This window comes from Opisthocomus hoazin, chromosome 1 (genome assembly GCF_030867145.1).
Source record: "Opisthocomus hoazin isolate bOpiHoa1 chromosome 1, bOpiHoa1.hap1, whole genome shotgun sequence".
NCBI lineage: Eukaryota > Metazoa > Chordata > Aves > Opisthocomiformes > Opisthocomidae > Opisthocomus > Opisthocomus hoazin.
In genome coordinates, this window is record NC_134414.1 from 2,099,801 (window position 1) to 2,118,636 (window position 18,836).

At 52.6% G+C, this 18,836-nt stretch overlaps 1 protein-coding gene across 2 annotated transcripts in view; it reads right to left on the minus strand.

Moving 5' to 3' along the window:
* NUP98 (nucleoporin 98 and 96 precursor) overlaps window positions 1–18,836 on the minus strand; it is a 56,544-nt gene that overhangs the window by 36,441 nt on the left and 1,267 nt on the right. The window contains exons 1-13 of one of the 2 annotated variants that reach the window (XM_075414182.1): window positions 18,484–18,666; window positions 15,092–15,195; window positions 13,879–13,980; window positions 13,486–13,665; window positions 12,641–12,780; window positions 10,149–10,256; window positions 9,321–9,504; window positions 7,157–7,320; window positions 6,229–6,366; window positions 5,591–5,678; window positions 3,098–3,190; window positions 2,560–2,700; window positions 1,142–1,275 (exon numbers count right to left, since the gene is read on the minus strand). In XM_075414182.1, the coding sequence (XP_075270297.1) occupies window positions 1,142–1,275; window positions 2,560–2,700; window positions 3,098–3,190; window positions 5,591–5,678; window positions 6,229–6,366; window positions 7,157–7,320; window positions 9,321–9,504; window positions 10,149–10,256; window positions 12,641–12,780; window positions 13,486–13,665; window positions 13,879–13,980; window positions 15,092–15,164 (1,545 nt within the window). In that variant the 5' untranslated portion in view covers window positions 15,165–15,195; window positions 18,484–18,666. Of the gene's footprint in view, window positions 1–1,141; window positions 1,276–2,559; window positions 2,701–3,097; window positions 3,191–5,590; window positions 5,679–6,228; window positions 6,367–7,156; window positions 7,321–9,320; window positions 9,505–10,148; window positions 10,257–12,640; window positions 12,781–13,485; window positions 13,666–13,878; window positions 13,981–15,091; window positions 15,196–18,483; window positions 18,667–18,836 lie in introns of those variants that run through there. The other variant, XM_075414174.1, reaches the window with a different exon arrangement.

Sequence of the window (18,836 nt, forward strand, 5' to 3'; positions counted from 1 at the left end):
AACCTCCCTCGCCCTGCTGCCCACACTCCTCCTCATGCACCCCAGGATCCCATTGGCCTTCTTGGCACCCAGGGCACGCTGCTGGCTCATGGTCACCCTGTCGTCCCCCAGCACTCCCAGTCCCTCTCCGCAGAGCTGCTCTCCAGCAGCTCAGCCCCAGCCTGTCCTGGTGCCTGGGGTTGTTCCTCCCCAGGTGCAGGACCCTGCCCTTGCCCTGGTTGAACCTCATCAGGTTCCTCTCTGCCCAGCTTTCCAGCCTGTCCAGGTCTCGCTGAATGGCAGCACAGCCTGCTGGTGTGTCCACCACTCCTCCCAGTTTGGTGTCATCAGCAAACTGGCTGAGGGTACACTCTAACTCTTCATCCAGGTCGTTGATGAACGAGTTGGACAAGACTGGGCCCAGTACTGACCCTGAGGGACACCACTAGTTACTGGCCTCCAAGCAGACTCAGCGCCTCTGATGACGACCCTCTGAGCTCTGCCATTCCAGCAGCTGGAGCAATGAGGGTCTCTGCTCCAGCCTCTGGGACAGAACCAGTGCATGCCCCAGCCGTAGTGACTGGGAGGCACTGGGGAGAGCAAAGGTCTCAGCAACCTGCACTGGAACAAGACCACAGCTCTGGCCGCTGTGCCTGGGTGAGAGCTGCTGGCAGGAGGTCCATCAGCCTGGGAAGGAGAACCCCGGCTCTCTGGAGGAGTGCTGGGGGAATCCCCAGCTCCTGGAATCTGCTGGGGTCAGCAGCTGTTTGTAACATCCCCTCAACGCTTACAAAGTCTGAAAAGCATTTTTTTTGCTGTCTCTTAAAATAAATCAACAGGGCAAGAGACTGTCCTAAGCAAAGCTCAAGGTAAATGCTAAAAATACTCCAAGTACAGACAATTACCCATCTTTGTTCTCACCTAGCAGCAGTGAGCACACAAGGACTCCAAAGCCAGGGCTCTGCTGCAGTCCCAAGCAGTCAAAGCCCCGTTACAAGCAGTTTGCATCCCAGAGAGCATAAAAAGCCACTGCACCAGCATGCAGATGACAACCTATTTTGCTATTTGCTGCACAGTTATGTGAAGACCATGAGCACAAAGCACACTTGAAGTCACTTCAAATCTTATCCATAAAATGAGTTTAATGTTCACATGCACTTACCTCTTCTTTCTTCTTTGGGTCTGACATGGGGTTTCGGAAGAGCGGAGAATCTCCGAAGGGTGAGTAAGTCAAGCTGTTGAGATGCTGCTGAAGGACTGCCTGCTGGGCAGCCGATGCATTTGGGTCTGTCAGAGCTATAAAAAGAACATTATTTTTTAGTTTTAACAGTTGTACTATTAGAATTCAGGTAGGTAGAAAAGACATCCTTCCAATCACTGGATCTCCTCACAGGAATTTAACTTTCTATGCAAGCTTCAGCACTCCTTCCCCTGCTCCTCAGCAGCCTGAAGGAGACATCAGATTCTCCTCCTCCATTAGAACATGCAGCCACATTCCCTAAGTTTTTAATCGGTGGAAAGCTGAGGGCACGGAGAGCTACAGATCAGCAGAATGAGCCTGGCCTGCCAAAACCTTGAACTAATACATTTGACTTCTGAAAGATTTTCCAAGGGTGGGGGGGAATATTTAATGCAAAATTTCCATTCCTGCTACAGCAATCATACTTTGATGTCTGGAACTGGGCTTGTTCAGCCTGGAGAAGAGAAGGCTGAGAGGGGACCTTATAAATGCTTACAAATATCTGCAGGGTGGGGGTCAGGAGGATGGGGCCAAGCTCTTTTCAGTGGTGCCCAGTGACAGGACAAGGGGCAATGGGCACAAACTGGAGCAGAGGAAGCTCCAGCTGAACCTGAGGAAGAACTTCTTCCCTCTGAGGGTGCCGGAGCCCTGGCCCAGGCTGCCCAGGGAGGCTGTGGAGTCTCCTTCTCTGGAGATATTCCAGCCCCGCCTGGACAAGGTCCTGTGCAGCCTGCTCTGGGTGACCCTGCTTGGGCAGGGGGGTTGGACTAGATGACCCACAGAGGTCCCTTCCAACCCCTACTATTCTGTGATATTCTGTGATATTCTGAGTCCTCTCTACAACAACGGCCTCTTCGTTTTGTCTATCTTCTAGCATCTAATTTTAGTTCCTATTGAAATGCTCTAAATGCTCACACTATGAGGTGTCTGAACAACCTAAAGCAGCTCAATTCTAATTCCAAGAAAATCAGCCTGAATCTGTGCATTCCCAAAGAGCAACAAAACCACTCTCAAACAACACTGTCAAAGTGTGCCAGGAATTCAAGACCAGAGCTTGAGACAACTGGTTCTCACCAGACCAGAAGCTGGTTTAACTGAGCAGATGTCAACCAGCGAGACCCTTCCCTGCGCTGCAAACACTCGGATCATCTGCAGAGTTCCATCAAGGGAGGTCCAGGCATAAGAAATACAGAAGTACGATGGCAGCACAGGAGAGCACCTCAAATAGGTGCTCCAACACCTTTTTGTTTTCCCTCCACAGCATCTGGGTGGGATGTGCCAGATGGAGGGAGCCTCCAAGGGAGGAGGCAGCGGTTGAACTTGGGTTAATGCAGACTTACCGACAGCAGGCTGCGGGGCTCCGAAGCCCAGCGTCGCTGTTGATGTATTGAATCCTGGTGCTCCAAACGCTCCCGTTCCTAGTGTTCCACCAAGCTTGGGCTGGGTGTTTCCAAATAGAGAAGTCTGTCCTGCCCCAAGAGCTGTGGCAGGAGAGATGACTGTCATTTACTACAAGACTGGGACAAACCCACAAGCCAATTTATCCCACAGCAAAGAATCAATTATTTAATCAAATCCAAGAAACGTGTCCACGAATGCTGCAGACACTCAAGGCTCCTGTGATCAGACCAGAGGACGCCACCAGTTTTCCAAGCCATTACCCACCACTGTAAGCAATGCTGCCCACAGTTTCTAAAAGGTTACTTCGCAGTGTTAGCAAGCTCTGTGTGGTTCTGATTTGAGGCTGAGATTCATGGCTTCAAGCTAAAACATCTACAGCCTTTACTGCATTAGAGTTAGCAATACCACGGCTACGTCACCACTGATGTCTGAGGACTACACTTGGGCTGACGTGAAATCAGCTGGGAAGCTGTTTACCTGTTCCAAACCCTGTTCCAAGTCCAGTTCCCAGAGTCCCAGTTGCAGGTTTGTTTCCAAACAAACTATTTCCAGTATTGCTGGCACCAAAACCTTCAAGAACAGAAGCAAAAGCTCATTAATCTAATACTATTAGAGATTAAAAACGTATTTAAATAAGCTTCAACTCAAAGACAGCCCTGCCACAGCTAAGCTCAAATTTCACCCACCGTTTCCAACAATGCAAGGTAACCTGACAAGCAGCAAGAAGGCACTTCAATGGTAAAAAAAAATAAATATATTTGAGTTATGAACACTATACTGAAAACACCAGTACAGAAAAACACTGTTCTGCCTTCTTAAGCTTTTCGATTTGTTACAAACTTCAAAGTTTTCCTGAAAGCCAGAATGAACACGATGATGCTGTATCTGGCAACAAGACAGAATGTGTTCAGTTTCTTCAGCTGCCTGGAAGGAGCAAACCCCGTTTTATACTGTTTATACCACACACAAACTCCTCTGATTCTTACTGACAAAGCAGGTAACAGCTCCCAGTCATACAGGCACACAGCTCCACGACAGCTCCTACTGTAACCAAGTACAATCCAAATCTCACATTAGATGGGATGGATTCGTAAGCTTCAGTTTAAGAACTGATCTATGGTTGGTTAGTGAGCAAAAACAGAATTGAACTAGAAAACTGCAGTCACAGACCAACACCAGAAACACCCCAGAACCAAACTCTGTTTTTCCTACGGACTGTACCCCTGCAAGTACCGTGGGCTCATGAAGCACACCTACCACAGCCAGTACTGCTCACTGCCAAGCAGTGCCAGCACCCTAAGGTGGCTACGAAGATCTCCCAGAACAGCAGAACAAGGGACTGGGACGCAACGTTCACAAACACCGTGGTGCCAGCTTGGCCAAGGGTGGTCAGCACAACGTTTTCCGTCTGAACATGAGGAGGAACTTCTTCCCTCTGAGGGTGATGGAGCCCTGGCCCAGGCTGCCCAGGGAGGCTGTGGAGTCTCCTTCTCTGGAGATATTCCAGCCCCGACTGAACAAGGTCCTGTGCAGCCTGCTGTGGGTGACCCTGCTTCGGCAGGAGGGTTGGACTGGATGACCCACAGAGGTCCCTTCCAACCCCTACTATTCTGTGATTCTGTAACGGAACCGTGCGTGCTGAGGCGCTGCCCCGGCAGCCGAGCGCTGGGCAGCCTCCTCCCTCTGTCTTACTCCAGCAGGCTGGTGTGGCAGGCTGATGGCACGTTAGGCTTTATTGCCAACACCATAAACCAAAACAAGATGTCAGGATCTAAACCCACTCCTGCTCACTTCCAGAAATACAGCCTGGCTGCTCTCAGATTCAGCAGCAAGGCGACAGAAAAGATTTCAACAGAACTTGGGTTTCCCCAGTTCAAGAAAGATGAGGAGCTGCTGGAGAGAGTCCAGCGGAGGGCTGCGAGGATGAGGAGGGGACTGGAGCATCTTCCCTATGAGGAGAGGCTGAGGGAGCTGGGCTTGTTCAGCCTGGAGAAGAGAAGGCTTAGAGGGGACCTTCGAAATGCCTCTAAATATCTGCAGGGTGGGGGTCAGGAGGACGGGGCCAGACTCTTTCCAGTGGTGCCCAGTGACAGGACAAGGGGCAATGGGCACAAACTGGAGCAGAGGAAGCTCCAGCTGAACCCGAGGAAGAACTTCTTCCCTCTGAGGGTGCCGGAGCCCTGGCCCAGGCTGCCCAGGGAGGCTGTGGAGTCTCCTTCTCTGGAGATATTCCAGCCCCGCCTGGACAAGGTCCTGTGCAGCCTGCTCTGGGTGACCCTGCTTGGGCAGGGGGTTGGGCTGGGGGACCCACAGAGGTCCCTGCCAACCCCACCATTCTGTGATGGAAGACTGCCACTTACTTGAACTATCACTACGTTTCTCCTCGTCACACTCACTCAACGCCAGTTCTCTAACACCAGTGTCAGAGGCCAACATTAACACAAGACCCAGCTCTCCAGGGCTCTGATCCCTCACACCATGAGAGACAACCACCACCACCAGTTAAACTGGAACTGTTTCACTTTACCCTCGCTCCAGTGCAAGACTTCCCCAGACGTGCCCTCAAGCTACAGATCTCACCCTTTTCACCCGATATCCATCCGGCATCCTTCAGCACTCTTTGCACAGCCTCTTACACCTCCCCGCTTTCTGAATTCTTTGATTTCGATAGTTTCCAATTACTGGTTCCACCCTCTCTTAAGCATCCACCGGGAGTGGTCCTCTCACTTAACTATCTGCCTTCTCGAGCTGGGGAGTACCACCAGGAGCAAAACAGCAGCTGAGATGTTTCCCTGCACCAACAGGCACCAGAAGCATGGCTTACCTGAGAATTTCACCACTCATAATCATTTAGATGAGGGTGTGTGGTATATGCAGTATAGTTTTAAGTGACTGAAATCCCACATTTTTTATATGTACCAAAATTGGGAGTGTTTGTATTGGTTCCTAAAGTCAGGGTTGGTTTGTTACCAAAGAGCCCGCTGCCAGTGGTTGTGCCAAACGAGGGAGCGCTGGTCGTGGTGGTTCCGAATCCAGCAGGCTTGTTGCCAAACAGGGTCTGAAAGGAAGCAAACATGGCTTTGGACACCTGACAGACTGACATTTCAAGAATTACATTAGTGTAGGCAAGCAAGCAGAGCTACAGGCACGCACAGCCCAGACTCCACAGCGGTGGGTTATCTGCAAGCCACACGCACTGGAGGACAGCAAGCACCCAAACAAGCCTTCTCCTTCCATGAACACCAACACGACCAAGCATCAAAAATCAAATTCATTTCTCGTTAAGTCACCATCACCTCTTCAATGCCTGCATTCCCAGCACTCCGCTGAGGCATCCCCAGCAAGACACAGGCATTGAGATGCCCAGTCTCATCATCTTTCATCGTGCAAGACATTATTTATTAAAAAAAATGTCTCTGCAACGCTAGTTCTATTACACATGCTGATGGTGTACCCTGCAGTTCACAGAAAACCACACTCTTTTTGCATCTTGGGCATCTCAAGACAAAGCTACTTTCATAGAGGTCAAACCCCAGGACAAGACTAAACTTTTTTTTTTTTTTTTTTTTAATTTCCCATATTTTTTTATTGTTAAGGTACAGACATACCGAACCGCCAACACCAAATCCTGTGTTAGCTTGTCCAAAAAGGCCAGCTCCGGTTCCAAACCCAGTACCAGCATTTGTACTGGCAGCTGTTCCAAAAAGGCCTCCAGGCTGCGAGGGCTGGGTTACCCCAAAGAGACCCTACAAACAGGAACCAGGTTCAGATAATGCTGCAACGCTTGCTGATGGTAACAGAACGCACGCGTGAAGTCTGTTAATAAAATGATGCTACGACATCACCTCTTTTGCTGGGAGAAGGTGGGTGAAAAGCATTTTAGAAGCTTTACTCATTCTCCAAGAAATTACTTACAAAAGCAAGTTTAGAAAAAAAAAAAATAAAAATCAAACAACTTATGCTCCAAGCTTAAAAGTATGCTGGAATTTCCTCATCACTGAGTGAGGGAGATAGAAAACCCTGTGAAATGTTTCTTTTCTGGGAGAAGTCACAACATATTCAGAAATAATACAGCATATTTGGAGCCAAAGCCCCGAGCTGCACAACATGTTACAGCTGTGTAGCATCTTTCTATAAAAAAAAAGCCCACCAGTGCTGCTCATCAGTCACCAGGAAGTACAGAACTGTTAATGAATTCCCACAGAACGTTAATAAAGGAGTTACATTATCTGTGTGACCAGGATCGGCCATCCTTGAACTGATGGAGCAGAGCGCTTGAAGAAGGGAAGGGGAAGGATGATTTGTAAAAAGCTGTATTGCTCTCCAACTGCCACGAATGAAAAATCTCGACTGGCAAGCAGCTGCCAGCTCAGACAGCAGCTTCCAAAGCTCTGCATCCCAGTTTTATCAGTTGTACTACAATTTGAGGAAGATCTAAATCACAGCGTCGCAGCCCCCCGTGTCCAGCTGCAGTAGCTACATCACCACTAAGGGTTTAACCCTCCCACCCTGAAGGACTCCAACCATTTCTCTTACCATTGTGTTGGTGTTTGGCTGCCCCAGAGTGCTGGTATTCCCGAAAGGAAAGCCAGTGTTCTGCGTTGTCGTGGCTTGGCCAAACGGCTTGTTAAACAGACTCGTGGTTTGAGACTGCTGACCAAAAAGCCCCCCTGTTGTTCCCGTTCCAAAGCCAGTCGTACCTACAAGGCACAAACACACTGGTTAAAAAGCCCTCAGGTATTTACCCCATCCCACCACGTTTCCACACATTTGAATGGGACAAAGGATGCGTTGGTTCAACGGAGCAGCGAGACGCCCCGCGTCACCTGCACGGACGGAAGCAGGCTGCATCGGGTACTTCATCAGGTTCTCCTTGTCTTCAAGTCAGCGTGAGCACTACACCCCAGAATTCTCAGCTACACAGACAGATCTGACCAAAACACCACCAGCTTTGGTCTGGTCAGCTTGCTCTCCACCGTACGAAGAAAACTGTACTGCGAGTGCCCGACGAGGCGGGCAGGCAGCCCGCGCCCGACACGCCGGTTCTCGTCCGTAGCCCGCACCACTACTACTGCAGAAACTTCTGCCTGAGCCTCAAACCTGGGTGACAGGTTAACCATGAGCCAGCAGTGTGCCCTGGGTGCCAAGAAAGCCAATGGGATCCTGGGGTGCATCAAGAAGAGTGTGGGCAGCAGGACGAGGGAGGTTCTCCTGCCCCTCTACACTGCCCTGGTGAGGCCTCATCTGGAGTACTGTGTCCAGTGCTGGGCTCCCCAGTTCAAGAAAGATGAGGAGTTACTGGAAAGAGTCCAGTGGAGGGCTGCGAGGATGAGGAAGGGACTGGAGCATCTCTGCTTCGAGGAGAGGCTGAGGGAGCTGGGCTTGTTCAGCCTGAAGAAGAGAAGGCTGAGAGGGGACCTTAGAAATGCTTACAAATATCTGCAGGGTGGGGGTCAGGAGGATGGGGCCAAGCTCTTTTCAGTGGTGCCCAGTGACAGGACAAGAGGCAACGGGCACAAAGTGAAGCAGAGGAAGCTCCAGCTGAAGATGAGGAAGAACTTCTTCCCTCTGAGGGTGACGGAGCCCTGGCCCAGGCTGCCCAGGGAGGCTGTGGAGTCTCCTTCTCTGGAGATATTCCAGCCCCGCCTGGCCGCGGTGCTGTGCCCCCTGCTCTGGGTGACCCTGCTTGGGCAGGGGGTTGGGCTGGGGGACCCACAGAGGGCCCTGCCAACCCCGACCATTCTGTGATTCTGTGAAACGCCTTCTCCCTTGTTCTCCCCAGCGAAGCCGGGCTGTCTACACGCGGTACAAACGGTCTGACCAGCATTCTCGCTCCTCCTCACGGCTGCCGTCGCTGTCTCTGCAGAACCCCGTGCTCTCCTCCGAGCCCACCGCGCGCAGCCCCGCGAAGCCGTCCGGCTGGGCAGCCCCCACCGGAGCGGTACGGCCACCTGCGCAGTGACCCTTCGAGGGCAGCGGCCCCGCTCCACCCACGCAGGCCTGCAGCAAGCCCAGAGTTGGCAAATACCCACCTACTTTTTGCAGCAGAAGCTAATAAAAACAGAACTGGTGCTTGAACTTCTCAGCACTATTTGTTTTACACTGCTTTCAAAAAGCTACAGTAACTGGTCAGCACAACTGACCTGCACCTGCCAGACACACAAACACTTCTGTCAACTAATTACTTCACGCCTGGCGCTTACTTTTTGACCAAGGATGCCAAAGCAGACAGCACGAAACCAGGACAGCACAGGTCCACATCCTAACCCCGATCTGCTGCGGAGAAAAGCTCCTGGCAAAGTCTAGCTAGGCTCCTGTAAATGTAGCTTGTCCACTTCCAAGGTATTTCTCTTGACTCCTTAGCAGAAGCAGAACCTTGACTCACTGTTGACCAACTGATGCCATCACCCTACCGATGGCTGCCAATACCCTGGCAATTTTACTCGCCCACGTGAACAACCCGACTCACCAGACACTAAAGAACTTTCTGCCAGCAAAACTTGGGGGATGCAGAGGAAGCTTGCAACCCCACAAGAGTAAGTCAACAGAAATTCCTATGGCGAAGAACCCGATCGCTGAATGTTGGTCATACCTGTCACAGCAGGGATTCCTCATCCATCTTAATTACAGATTTTTAAATATTTTAACAGAATGTTTGCATACCTGGTCACAGTAATGACAGGGGACAGGCAGCACTTACTGGTTCCAAAAGCAGTTTTGTTCTGTCCATACGAAAAGCCTGTGTTAGTAGTGGAAGAGCCAAAAAGCCCGGTAGCTGTACTCGACGTAGCAGTAGACGACCCAAACAAGCCTGCAGCTGCTCCTGCTCCAACAGGATTCGAGGGCCCTTTCCTGTTTGCCTGGTAGTCTTCTAAACGGAGTTCCTAGGAAAGGAAAACCCAGGTCTCTTCACACAGGAGAAGGCCAGACCAGCGCCATCAGCACGTTCACACAGCATTCGAACCAACTCCAGCATGAAGACACCAAGGAAAGCTGCAACACCTACGTGTTTAAAAGGGACACCACAAACAGGACCTAAACCTTGACTTAATTCTGCAGTTCGTGCTTGGGCTTCCATTTTGTTCCTCAGAGCTTTTTCAGATCTTTTGAGTAGACCTGTTTTGCAGTATCAAGTAAAGTCAACCTGAATGGAAAGGCTCCCGGGTTAAATGTTTGGGAACTCGAGCTTGTATTAAACATCTGAGTTTTGTCCAAGATTCTGCCATTCTCTCAGCAGCGCAGGACTGCTCCCAAGAGCATCTCTCACCCTTCTGGTACAGGGCGAGATGGAATTTCAGCTCTTCAGAAATGGCACTGTTTCGCATTTAAAAACAAATGCAATTAATACAGCGATGCATGAATTTTTGTACCTCATGAAACCTCTCTCCTGCGAGCACTGCAGATATTGAAGGCTGTACTCCTACTAACGAGCACAGAAGATCCTTCTTCTGGTCAAAAAAAGCTCTACGAACCCAACACCAACGAACAGCCAAACAAGATAAGCACGCTTCAACACTCATCAACTGACCTCGAGGGACTTGCTTTCGTATTCTTTCATAGCAGTAATACACTGGTGCTTGGTATTGATGTTGGTGCTAACTCCAGATTTTACCATGGTATCTGTACCAGTCGGTGGCTGGAAGAGAAGAGGTGAAGGCATCAAGCTTAAAATCCAGGCAGACTTCTGTTAACACCGTTGGTACTCTCTCAGCAGACGCTGTTAAACTGACATCTAGCACAGGGCCTGCAGCAGCGCGCTGCCGTTACCTGCACGGCCCGGTCAGCAGCGGGCAGCAGTGGAACTTACCCCGGGAACGCTCACAGCGCAGGGCAACTCGTTTTCAGTTTCACTTGAAAAGTAGTTTTGGTAAGCTTGTGATACAAATCGACAGCTTTCACTATCCCCATTCACAGAACCCCAGCATGGGGGGGTTGGCAGGGCCCTCTGTGGGTCACCCAGCCCAACCTCCTGCCCAAGCAGGGCTGGAATATCTCCAGAGAAGGAGGCTGTGGAGTCTCCTTCTCTGGAGATATTCCAGCCCCGCCTGGCCGCGGTGCTGTGCCCCCTGCTCTGGGTGACCCTGCTTGGGCAGGGGGTTGGGCTGGGTGACCCACAGCGGTCCCTGCCAACCCCAAACATTCTGGGGTTCTGTGATTCTGTGATTCTGGAATACCTCCAGAGAAGGAGACTCCACAGCCTCCCTGGGCAGCCTGGGCCAGGGTTCCGGCACCCTCAGAGGGAAGAAGTTCTTCCTCACGTTCAGCTGGAGCTTCCTCTGCTCCAGTTTGTGCCCATTGCCCCTTGTCCTGGCGCTGGGCACCACTGGGAAGAGTCTGGCCCCGGCCTCCTGACCCCCACCCTGCAGATATTTAGAGGCATTTCGAAGGTCCCCTCGCAGCCTTCTCTTCTCCAGGCTGAACAAGCCCAGCTCCCTCAGCCTCTCCTCGGAGCAGAGATGCTCCAGTCCCCTCCTCATCCTCGCAGCCCTCCGCTGGACTCTCTCCAGTAGCTCCTCATCTCTCTTGAACTGGGGAGCCCAGCACTGGACCCAGCACTGCAGATGGGGCCTCCCCAGGTCAATGCAGAGAGGCAGGAGAACCTCCCTCACCCTGCTGCCCACACTCCTCCTCATGCACCCCAGGATCCCATTGGCCTTCTTGGCACCCAGGGCACGCTGCTGGCTCATGGTCACCCTGTTGTCCCCCAGCACTCCCAGTCCCTCTCCGCAGAGCTGCTCTCCAGCAGGTCCCCCCCAGCCTGTACTGGTTCCTGGGGTAACCATGACCGGGGTACATGCTGAAAATGGTGGTGTGAAAGCAGACACCGACAGCACTCAGCCTGCCCAAGTTATCACCACAGCTCTGTCTGCATCCCGAAATAACGAAGTCTCAGTCTGTTAAACCAGCTCACTCTAGGAAGGAAGAGGGCCAAGATTTGCAGGAACAGCTATCTGGGAAGAACGCCGCCTCTTCCCTGCAGGTACCAGGCACCCCGCTTCCGATGGCTTCCTCTCCCAGCCACCCTCCATCACCTACTGGCACGGAGCTTCCAGGCCACTGTTCACATCGTTCAACCCCTTCTTCCAGGGAACTCAGCCAGAGAACTGCAACGGGCAGACCGATCCCCGTGCTCACGGCTCCAACGCCACGCTGACTCAGCAGAGAACCACAGCTACTCCAAGAGGCCTTTAACCCTTGTTGCATTTAGGGCCCATCACCCCAAATTCTGGGGCACTTCCCACCTGCCTGAGAAGGCTCCGTTTCAAGAGCTGCTTCACCTCTTGAGCTCGAGCACAGCTGCAAACCTAGCGAGTCTAGGCAGGGGACTACTCCACCGTTTTGACAAGTTTGTCAAATTCAGAGTAAAAAAACAGTTCCTTGGAGATCATTATACATCCTATTTGACTGCAACAGCTCTGGTAAAGGGGATGTTTCCAAACCACTTTAGAACACTGCATACTTCACAGAATAGTCGGGGTTGGAAGGGACCTCTGTGGGTCATCTAGTCCAACCCCCCTGCCAAAGCAGGGTCACCCAGAGCAGGCTGCACAGGACCTTGTCCAGATGGGTCCTGAATATCTCCAGAGAAGGAGACTCCACAGCCTCCCTGGGCAGCCTGGGCCAGGGCTCCGGCACCCTCAGAGGGAAGAAGTTCTTCCTCATGTTTAGACGGAACTTCCTGTGCCTCAGTTTGTGCCCATTGCCCCTTGTCCTGTCACTGGGCACCACTGAAAAGAGCTTGGCCCCATCCTCCTGACCCCCACCCTGCAGATATTTGTAGGCATTTATTAGGTCCCCTCTCAGCCTTCTCCAGGCTGAACAAGCCCAGCTCCCTCAACCTCTCCTTGTAGCAGAGATGCTCCAGTCCCCTCACCATCCTCGTAGCCCTGCGCTGGACTCTCTCCAGTAGCTCTTGGCCTATGAACTACTCCTTTTTAACTTTACATTTTGTGATTCTTTGTGTGAAGTAATGTTTCCTACAGTAAACAGGCTTGATTAAGAAGGAAACCCAGAACTTACATTGAACTTAATAGTCGTGCCAGTTGGAGCTGCGGTAAAACTAGTTGGGCCAAAGAGAGAGCCAGAGGTACTCCCGAAAGGATTGGAAGTCGTGTTCGTGGTGCCAAAGAGACCTCCACTGCTGGTGCTGGTTCCAAAGTCTTAAAAAAGAAAACAAAAAGTATCAGTACTAAAACAAACCTGAATTTTAAAACTTAAACCCAAATATTTTATTCAAATTACAAAATGCTTTGGAAATGAAGAAACCAATAGGAAAAAAAAATTATTGCAGTGCTGGAAAGCTACAGTCTGCTCCTGCCCAACTCTGCTGTAGCAGACTGCCCCTAACTCCTCGCCCCAGGAAATCTCACAACACCACGGCAGCCAGTTTCGTTCTGCTCCTGACAGCGCTGCGAAAACCACGTGTGTAGAGGGAATCAGCGAGGTTCTTCTCATCCAAGGAGGGTCTGCAAGCCGTTGCTTCTGCTCCGGGGAATTACAGGACAGCTTAGGAGGTACTTCAAGCACGCTCGTGCCAGAAGCCAAACCAACCATGACTGCTCTACGACAGCAGAACAAAAGCTAAAACCAAGCAGTGCCAAGAGACATGTAAGAATACAAAATGCCAGCCGACCACCTTTTTAAGCTTATTTTAAAACTCATGGCTAGAGTAGCAGCTATGGATTTTGCAGCCTGTCAGGCTCGCTTTTGGCTACTGGGGCCCACAATAACATCACTACATCCTTCAGGAGAAAAAGCACACCAAAACCCCACGTTAACACTTGCACAGGCGTCACCCAGCGTCCTGTGCTCTTCCATCAGAGACAACAAGCAACGCTCAAGGGAGATGCAGCAGTTCTACTCACTTCCAAACCCAGCTGGCTTGTTCTGCGCAAAGGCATTATTTTGGGATGAGAAGAGGCCTCCACCAGTGCTGGTAGTTCCAAACAGGCTATTGGAGGTCCCAGTGGACGTTCCAAACCCAAAGCCAGTGCTCGTGGAGGAGGTGGCTGGCTGATTAAACGTCGTCGAACCAAACAACCCGCCTGAAGACAGAAACAGACTATTAATCATTCGCAATCATTTGCTTGGGGTTTTTTTTGGGGGGGTTGGAGTGAGGGGTGGTGTGTTCTTCTGGTTTTGGCTTTGGTTTTTTTTGTTGTTAAGTTTTGTTGATGGTTGCTGGCAGTTTGTTCCCCCCCCCCAATAACACCTTTCTTTCAGGACTGAGTCCCACTCCAGCTGTAAGACAGCGATACCTGGCTTTGTCTGCGTAGTCCCGAAGAGGCCCCCGGTGTTGTTGTTCGACCCAAAGGCTGACGTTCCAAACGCTCCTCCGCTCGTCGTACCGAAGCCAGCATCTGAAAGCCAGCGTTACAGGTCAGATGTCACCATATTCCAGACACAGGCACCAGAACCTAAACGCTGTCACTGCCTTTTTAGCTTTCAAAAAGAAGTTTGTGCACGAGTTCAGCGTCTGGGATAGGTGGAAGTGGTAAAATTACTGCTTGCCCAGAGCTCTCGAAGCAAAAGGCTGCGCTGTTTGAGTCAGCCACTCCTACAGCAGGTAAAGACATCTACTTTTATTGGGGACCTAATAAATGCTTATAAATCTGAAGGGTGGGTGTCAGAAGGACGGGGCCAGACTCTTTCCAGTGGTGCCCAGTGACAGGACAAGGGGCAACGGGCACAAACTGGAGCAGAGGAAGCTCCAGCTGAAGATGAGGAAGAACTTCTTCCCTCTGAGGGTGACGGAGCCCTGGCCCAGGCTGCCCAGGGAGGCTGTGGAGTCTCCTTCTCTGGAGATATTCCAGCCCTGCCTGGACAAGGTCCTGTGCCCCCTGCTCTGGGTGACCCTGCTTGGGCAGGGGTTTGGGCTGGGGGACCCACAGAGGGCCCTGCCAACCCCTACTATTCTGTAATTCTCTGCAAGGCCTCCACCACTTCTCACGGCACCTGCAAGTCGCTCTTCCCATACCTCGGTTCATGAGCAACATAAACAGGGCGACCATGCTTCCTTCCCAGCAAACAGGGCACAGGCACCACTTCCCAGTCTGCTTTAACGGCTAAAATCTCGCTCCCTGCGGTATTTACAGCGTGTATCTCCAGAAGACATTCCTCAGATTACATGCTTCTACCTTCCAGGTCTTCCCAACACGTTCCAGTCCTGACTGAAAGAACGTCCCCCCCCACACCCCGGCAAGACGGCCTTCAGCTACGCGTTTTGTTTCCACTCCTTTTTTTAAAAAGAAACTTTCAACCACCTTATCCTGGTATCCACCCAAACTAGAAGCTTGTGCCAGTGGAGAAGCCCTGGGCTCCTGAACCCAGTTCACCAGTGTGCTGGGCAGCCTGGCAGCAGCCCAGCTCCATCAGAAAGGAAGAACCAGCACCTCCACCCGATCCTCGAGCTGCACCTCCAGGAACCAAGCACGTCGGGCACCGAAAAGCCGGGTTCGCTGCGTTACTCACTTTGTCCGAAAGTTGAAGTTGTCCCAAAGCCAGTGCTGCCTCCAAACGGAGTTCCAAACGATTTGTTAAACATTTTCAGGATGTGTCAGGTTTTTCCCCTAAACCTGGAAAGGAGAAATCAGCTTTTATTTAAAGCTTATCTTGAAAACTCATTTTTCACCTTCCTCACTAGTGATGTAAGTGATCTAATCTCATTTTTCACCTTCCTCACTGGTGATGTAAGTGATCTAATTTGAGAACTTCAGCCATAAAACGCGTGACGGCACGCTGAATTTTCAGCTAAGCAATTCCTGACACAGCCAGAACCCCGAGAGGGACCAGAACGCTGCACTTCAGCGACATTGCAGGTGAGCTGCCTTCCACCCCTCGCCATGGCTGGATTTTCTGTACGTCTTCCAGACCGAAAAAAATAATAAATAAAACCTACTCCCCTGATTCATGCATTCTCAACACAACCCTCCCGCTAACAGCGCTTCCCACCACGGTTGCTCCACGCCGGGCAACGCAAGCTCGTTCCTGCGCCGCTGCCTCGGCGCCCGAGGGCTCACCCCACCGGGACGCTGCGCAGGGGCCGCGCGCCGGGAGCCCTTTTCGGTGACACTCCCCGGGTTTTCCGTGACCGGCTTCCGGGACACCCTCTCCGCCAACTCCTTCGCGCAGGAGACGAAGCGGGAAGGCGCTGCACGAGAACTGCAGGAACCTCCCGTCTGCTCCCCACTTACGGCTCACGGGGCCGCCCCAGGACTTGCTTCACCTTCTACAACTTCTTCATTTTAAATCGTCGTTCAGTGAATTTCTACCCCGTTTAGGCAGGGGCCCAATTTACCTTTACACCACCTGTAATTTTATTTACACACACCTTTAGCAACGCTGCCTCACTGCGACCTCTCCTCCAAGCACAAACACAACGCTGCAGCTTTTTTCAACGGGACCAACCAAGCTAGAATAAAATCGTGCCAGATGCGTAGCCACGCTCCAGCCAGAGAAAGCTGTCGTCTTTCTGTGCATTGGGGCTGACAGCGGTTAGCTCTACCACCCAAAATGCCAACATCATCCAGTAAACAATTCATCATTGGCAGCATTAGCTAATCCACAGCAGTGCAGAACCAGTCAGTCTAGAAAAGCACGAGGCATGGCCCAAACCAAGAATATTTACAACTCACTTACTACCAGGTGAGGAGAACGCCTTTGTATCTAATGACACACTGACTTCTCGCCTTTTGGCACTTTTTAAACTCTGTTTAGGTTTCTGAGGAGGCTCAACATCCAGGACAGCACTAAACTCACAGAATCCCAGCATGGTGGGGTTGGCAGGGCCCTCTGTGGGTCCCCCAGCCCAACCCCCTGCCCAAGCAGGGTCACCCACAGCAGGGGGCACAGCACCGTGGCCAGGGGGGCTGGAATATCTCCAGAGAAGGAGACTCCACAACCTCCTTGGGCAGCCTGGGCCAGGGCTCCGTCACCCTCAGAGGGAAGAAGTTCTTCCTCGGGTTCAGCTGGAGCTTCCTCTGCTCCAGTTTGTGCCCATTGCCCCTTGTCCTGTCACTGGGCACCACTGGAAAGAGTCTGGCCCCGTCCTCCTGACCCCCACCCTGCAGATATTTGTAGGCATTTATAAGGTCCCCTCTCAGCCTTCTCTTCTCCAGGCTGAACAAGCCCAGCTCCCTCAACCTCTCCTCACAGCAGAGATGCTCCAGTCCCCTCCTCATCCTCGCAGCCCTCCGCTGGGCTCTCTCCAGTAGCTCCTCCTCAAACTCCTACCTACGATTCCCCATTTGGGCACCAACGACCCGAGTAAGGCTCAAACCCCACACCTTTACCTCTGCCCACGTCCCACAGCTTCTCTGCAGCTCCTCTGTTCCAACCCCTTGAGCACCCTTCCCACCAGAAGGCAGCACGCACCCCCACCGGGCTCAGCCTGCAGCCCGGGGCACGGCCACTCCGAGCCAAGGGGCTAAATCTACCCGCCCGGCCACGAAATCAGAAGGGTTTTTTTGCCCCAAAACCCATACTGCTTTCTGGGAACAGCCAAACCCAGGTGCTGAGCAGTCACAGCTACCCTGCACACCTCTGCCGCCATCCCAGCGCTGCTGGAGACTGCAACAGGCAAACTGGTGTCTGACACTTAGGTTAAAGAGCAACTAAAAAGATGTTTTGGGTAATTTTCCTTTATTCAGAACGGCGGCAAATCCAGCAGTACAGCACACGGTTGGGGTGCTGTGTCCAGTGCTGGGCTCCCCAGTTCAAGGAAGATGAGGAGCTGCTGGAGAGAGTCCAGCGCAGGGCTGCGAGGATGAGGAGGGGACTGGAGCATCTCCCCTACGAGGAGAGGCTGAGGGAGCTGGGCTTGTTCAGCCTGGAGAAGAGAAGGCTGCGAGGGGACCTTCGAAATGCCTCTAAATATCTGCAGGGTGGGGGTCAGGAGGACGGGGCCAGACTCTTTCCAGTGGTGCCCAGCGACAGGACAAGGGGCAACGGGCACGAACTGGAGCAGAGGAAGCTCCAGCTGAACCCGAGGAAGAACTTCTTCCCTCTGAGGGTGCCGGAGCCCTGGCCCAGGCTGCCCAGGGAGGCTGTGGAGTCTCCTTCTCTGGAGATATTCCAGCCCCGCCTGGCCGCGGTGCTGTGCCCCCTGCTCTGGGTGACCCTGCTTGGGCAGGGGGCTGGGCTGGGGGACCCCAGGGGTCCCTTCCAACCCCACCATGCTGGGATTCTGTGTTAGCAGTCGTCCCACTCACACATGCCAACTCCTTACAGACTTCCCATGCACGCTAAGGGTATTTTCAATGAACTGATTCTGCTCTAAGAAAGAAAAAGCCGATTTGACAAACCCCCAGAGCACCCTACGCCGGCAGCTGCCTCCCGGCAGCGCGCTGCCTGCACACGACCGGCCCCTTCTGCGGGACGCAGGGCAACGCCGCGCCCCGCTCCACCATCTGCCCCCCTTGTGCCACACCACCCACCAGGATGCCCCCCAAAGCCCCTGCCTGCTCTCTTACACTCCTAAGATAAATTTTACCCTGATGAGAGCGCAGTCCTCGAACCCCACGCACCCACCTCAGCTACATCCTCTGCTATTCCTGTGGGCTGCTTTTGGTCTTCTCGCTCTGCCCCCAAGCAACCCTCACCCAAGGTCAGATACAAAGGGTCCAGGTGGTCGTCAGCCGTTCACCCTTGTTACTCTCAACCTCACTTACAATTCATAAAACCCCTCCCCTTATTTACACCACTGATTTTTCAGTCAGTACACTGAAGACTGTTAAATCTCAAATTATATTTCAGCAGAAACCTGAGGCACAGTTTTCAAAAATGCAAACAAGCTACTAAAAGATCGCGCCCTCCCGTGAGGTTTGAAGCCTCCTCATCCTCCTCTGGCACCCAGCCTTCCTCACCTGCCGACGCCAGCACCTCGGGCTCGCCGACCCCCGCCGAGAGAGAACTCGGCTCAGCGTGGTCACCGCTGCGCCGAGCGCCTTCAGCCCAGGGTGGTCCCGGGGGACACAGCACGCAGGCCACGGGTGACACGGGACACGCTGCAGCCGCACGCCGCGAGCCCCTGACAGCAGCAGCACCCTGCAGCACCCCACAGCTGAGGAAGGGCTGGAGAAGCCGGGGTGTTTTACCCACTGGTGCTCTCCTGCTCGCCGCAGGCTGTCCCCAGGGGAATCACAGAATCAGAGGCTGCAAAAGACCTCTGAGATCACCAAGCCCAACCGTCACCCCAACGCCACCACCCCTGCTAAAC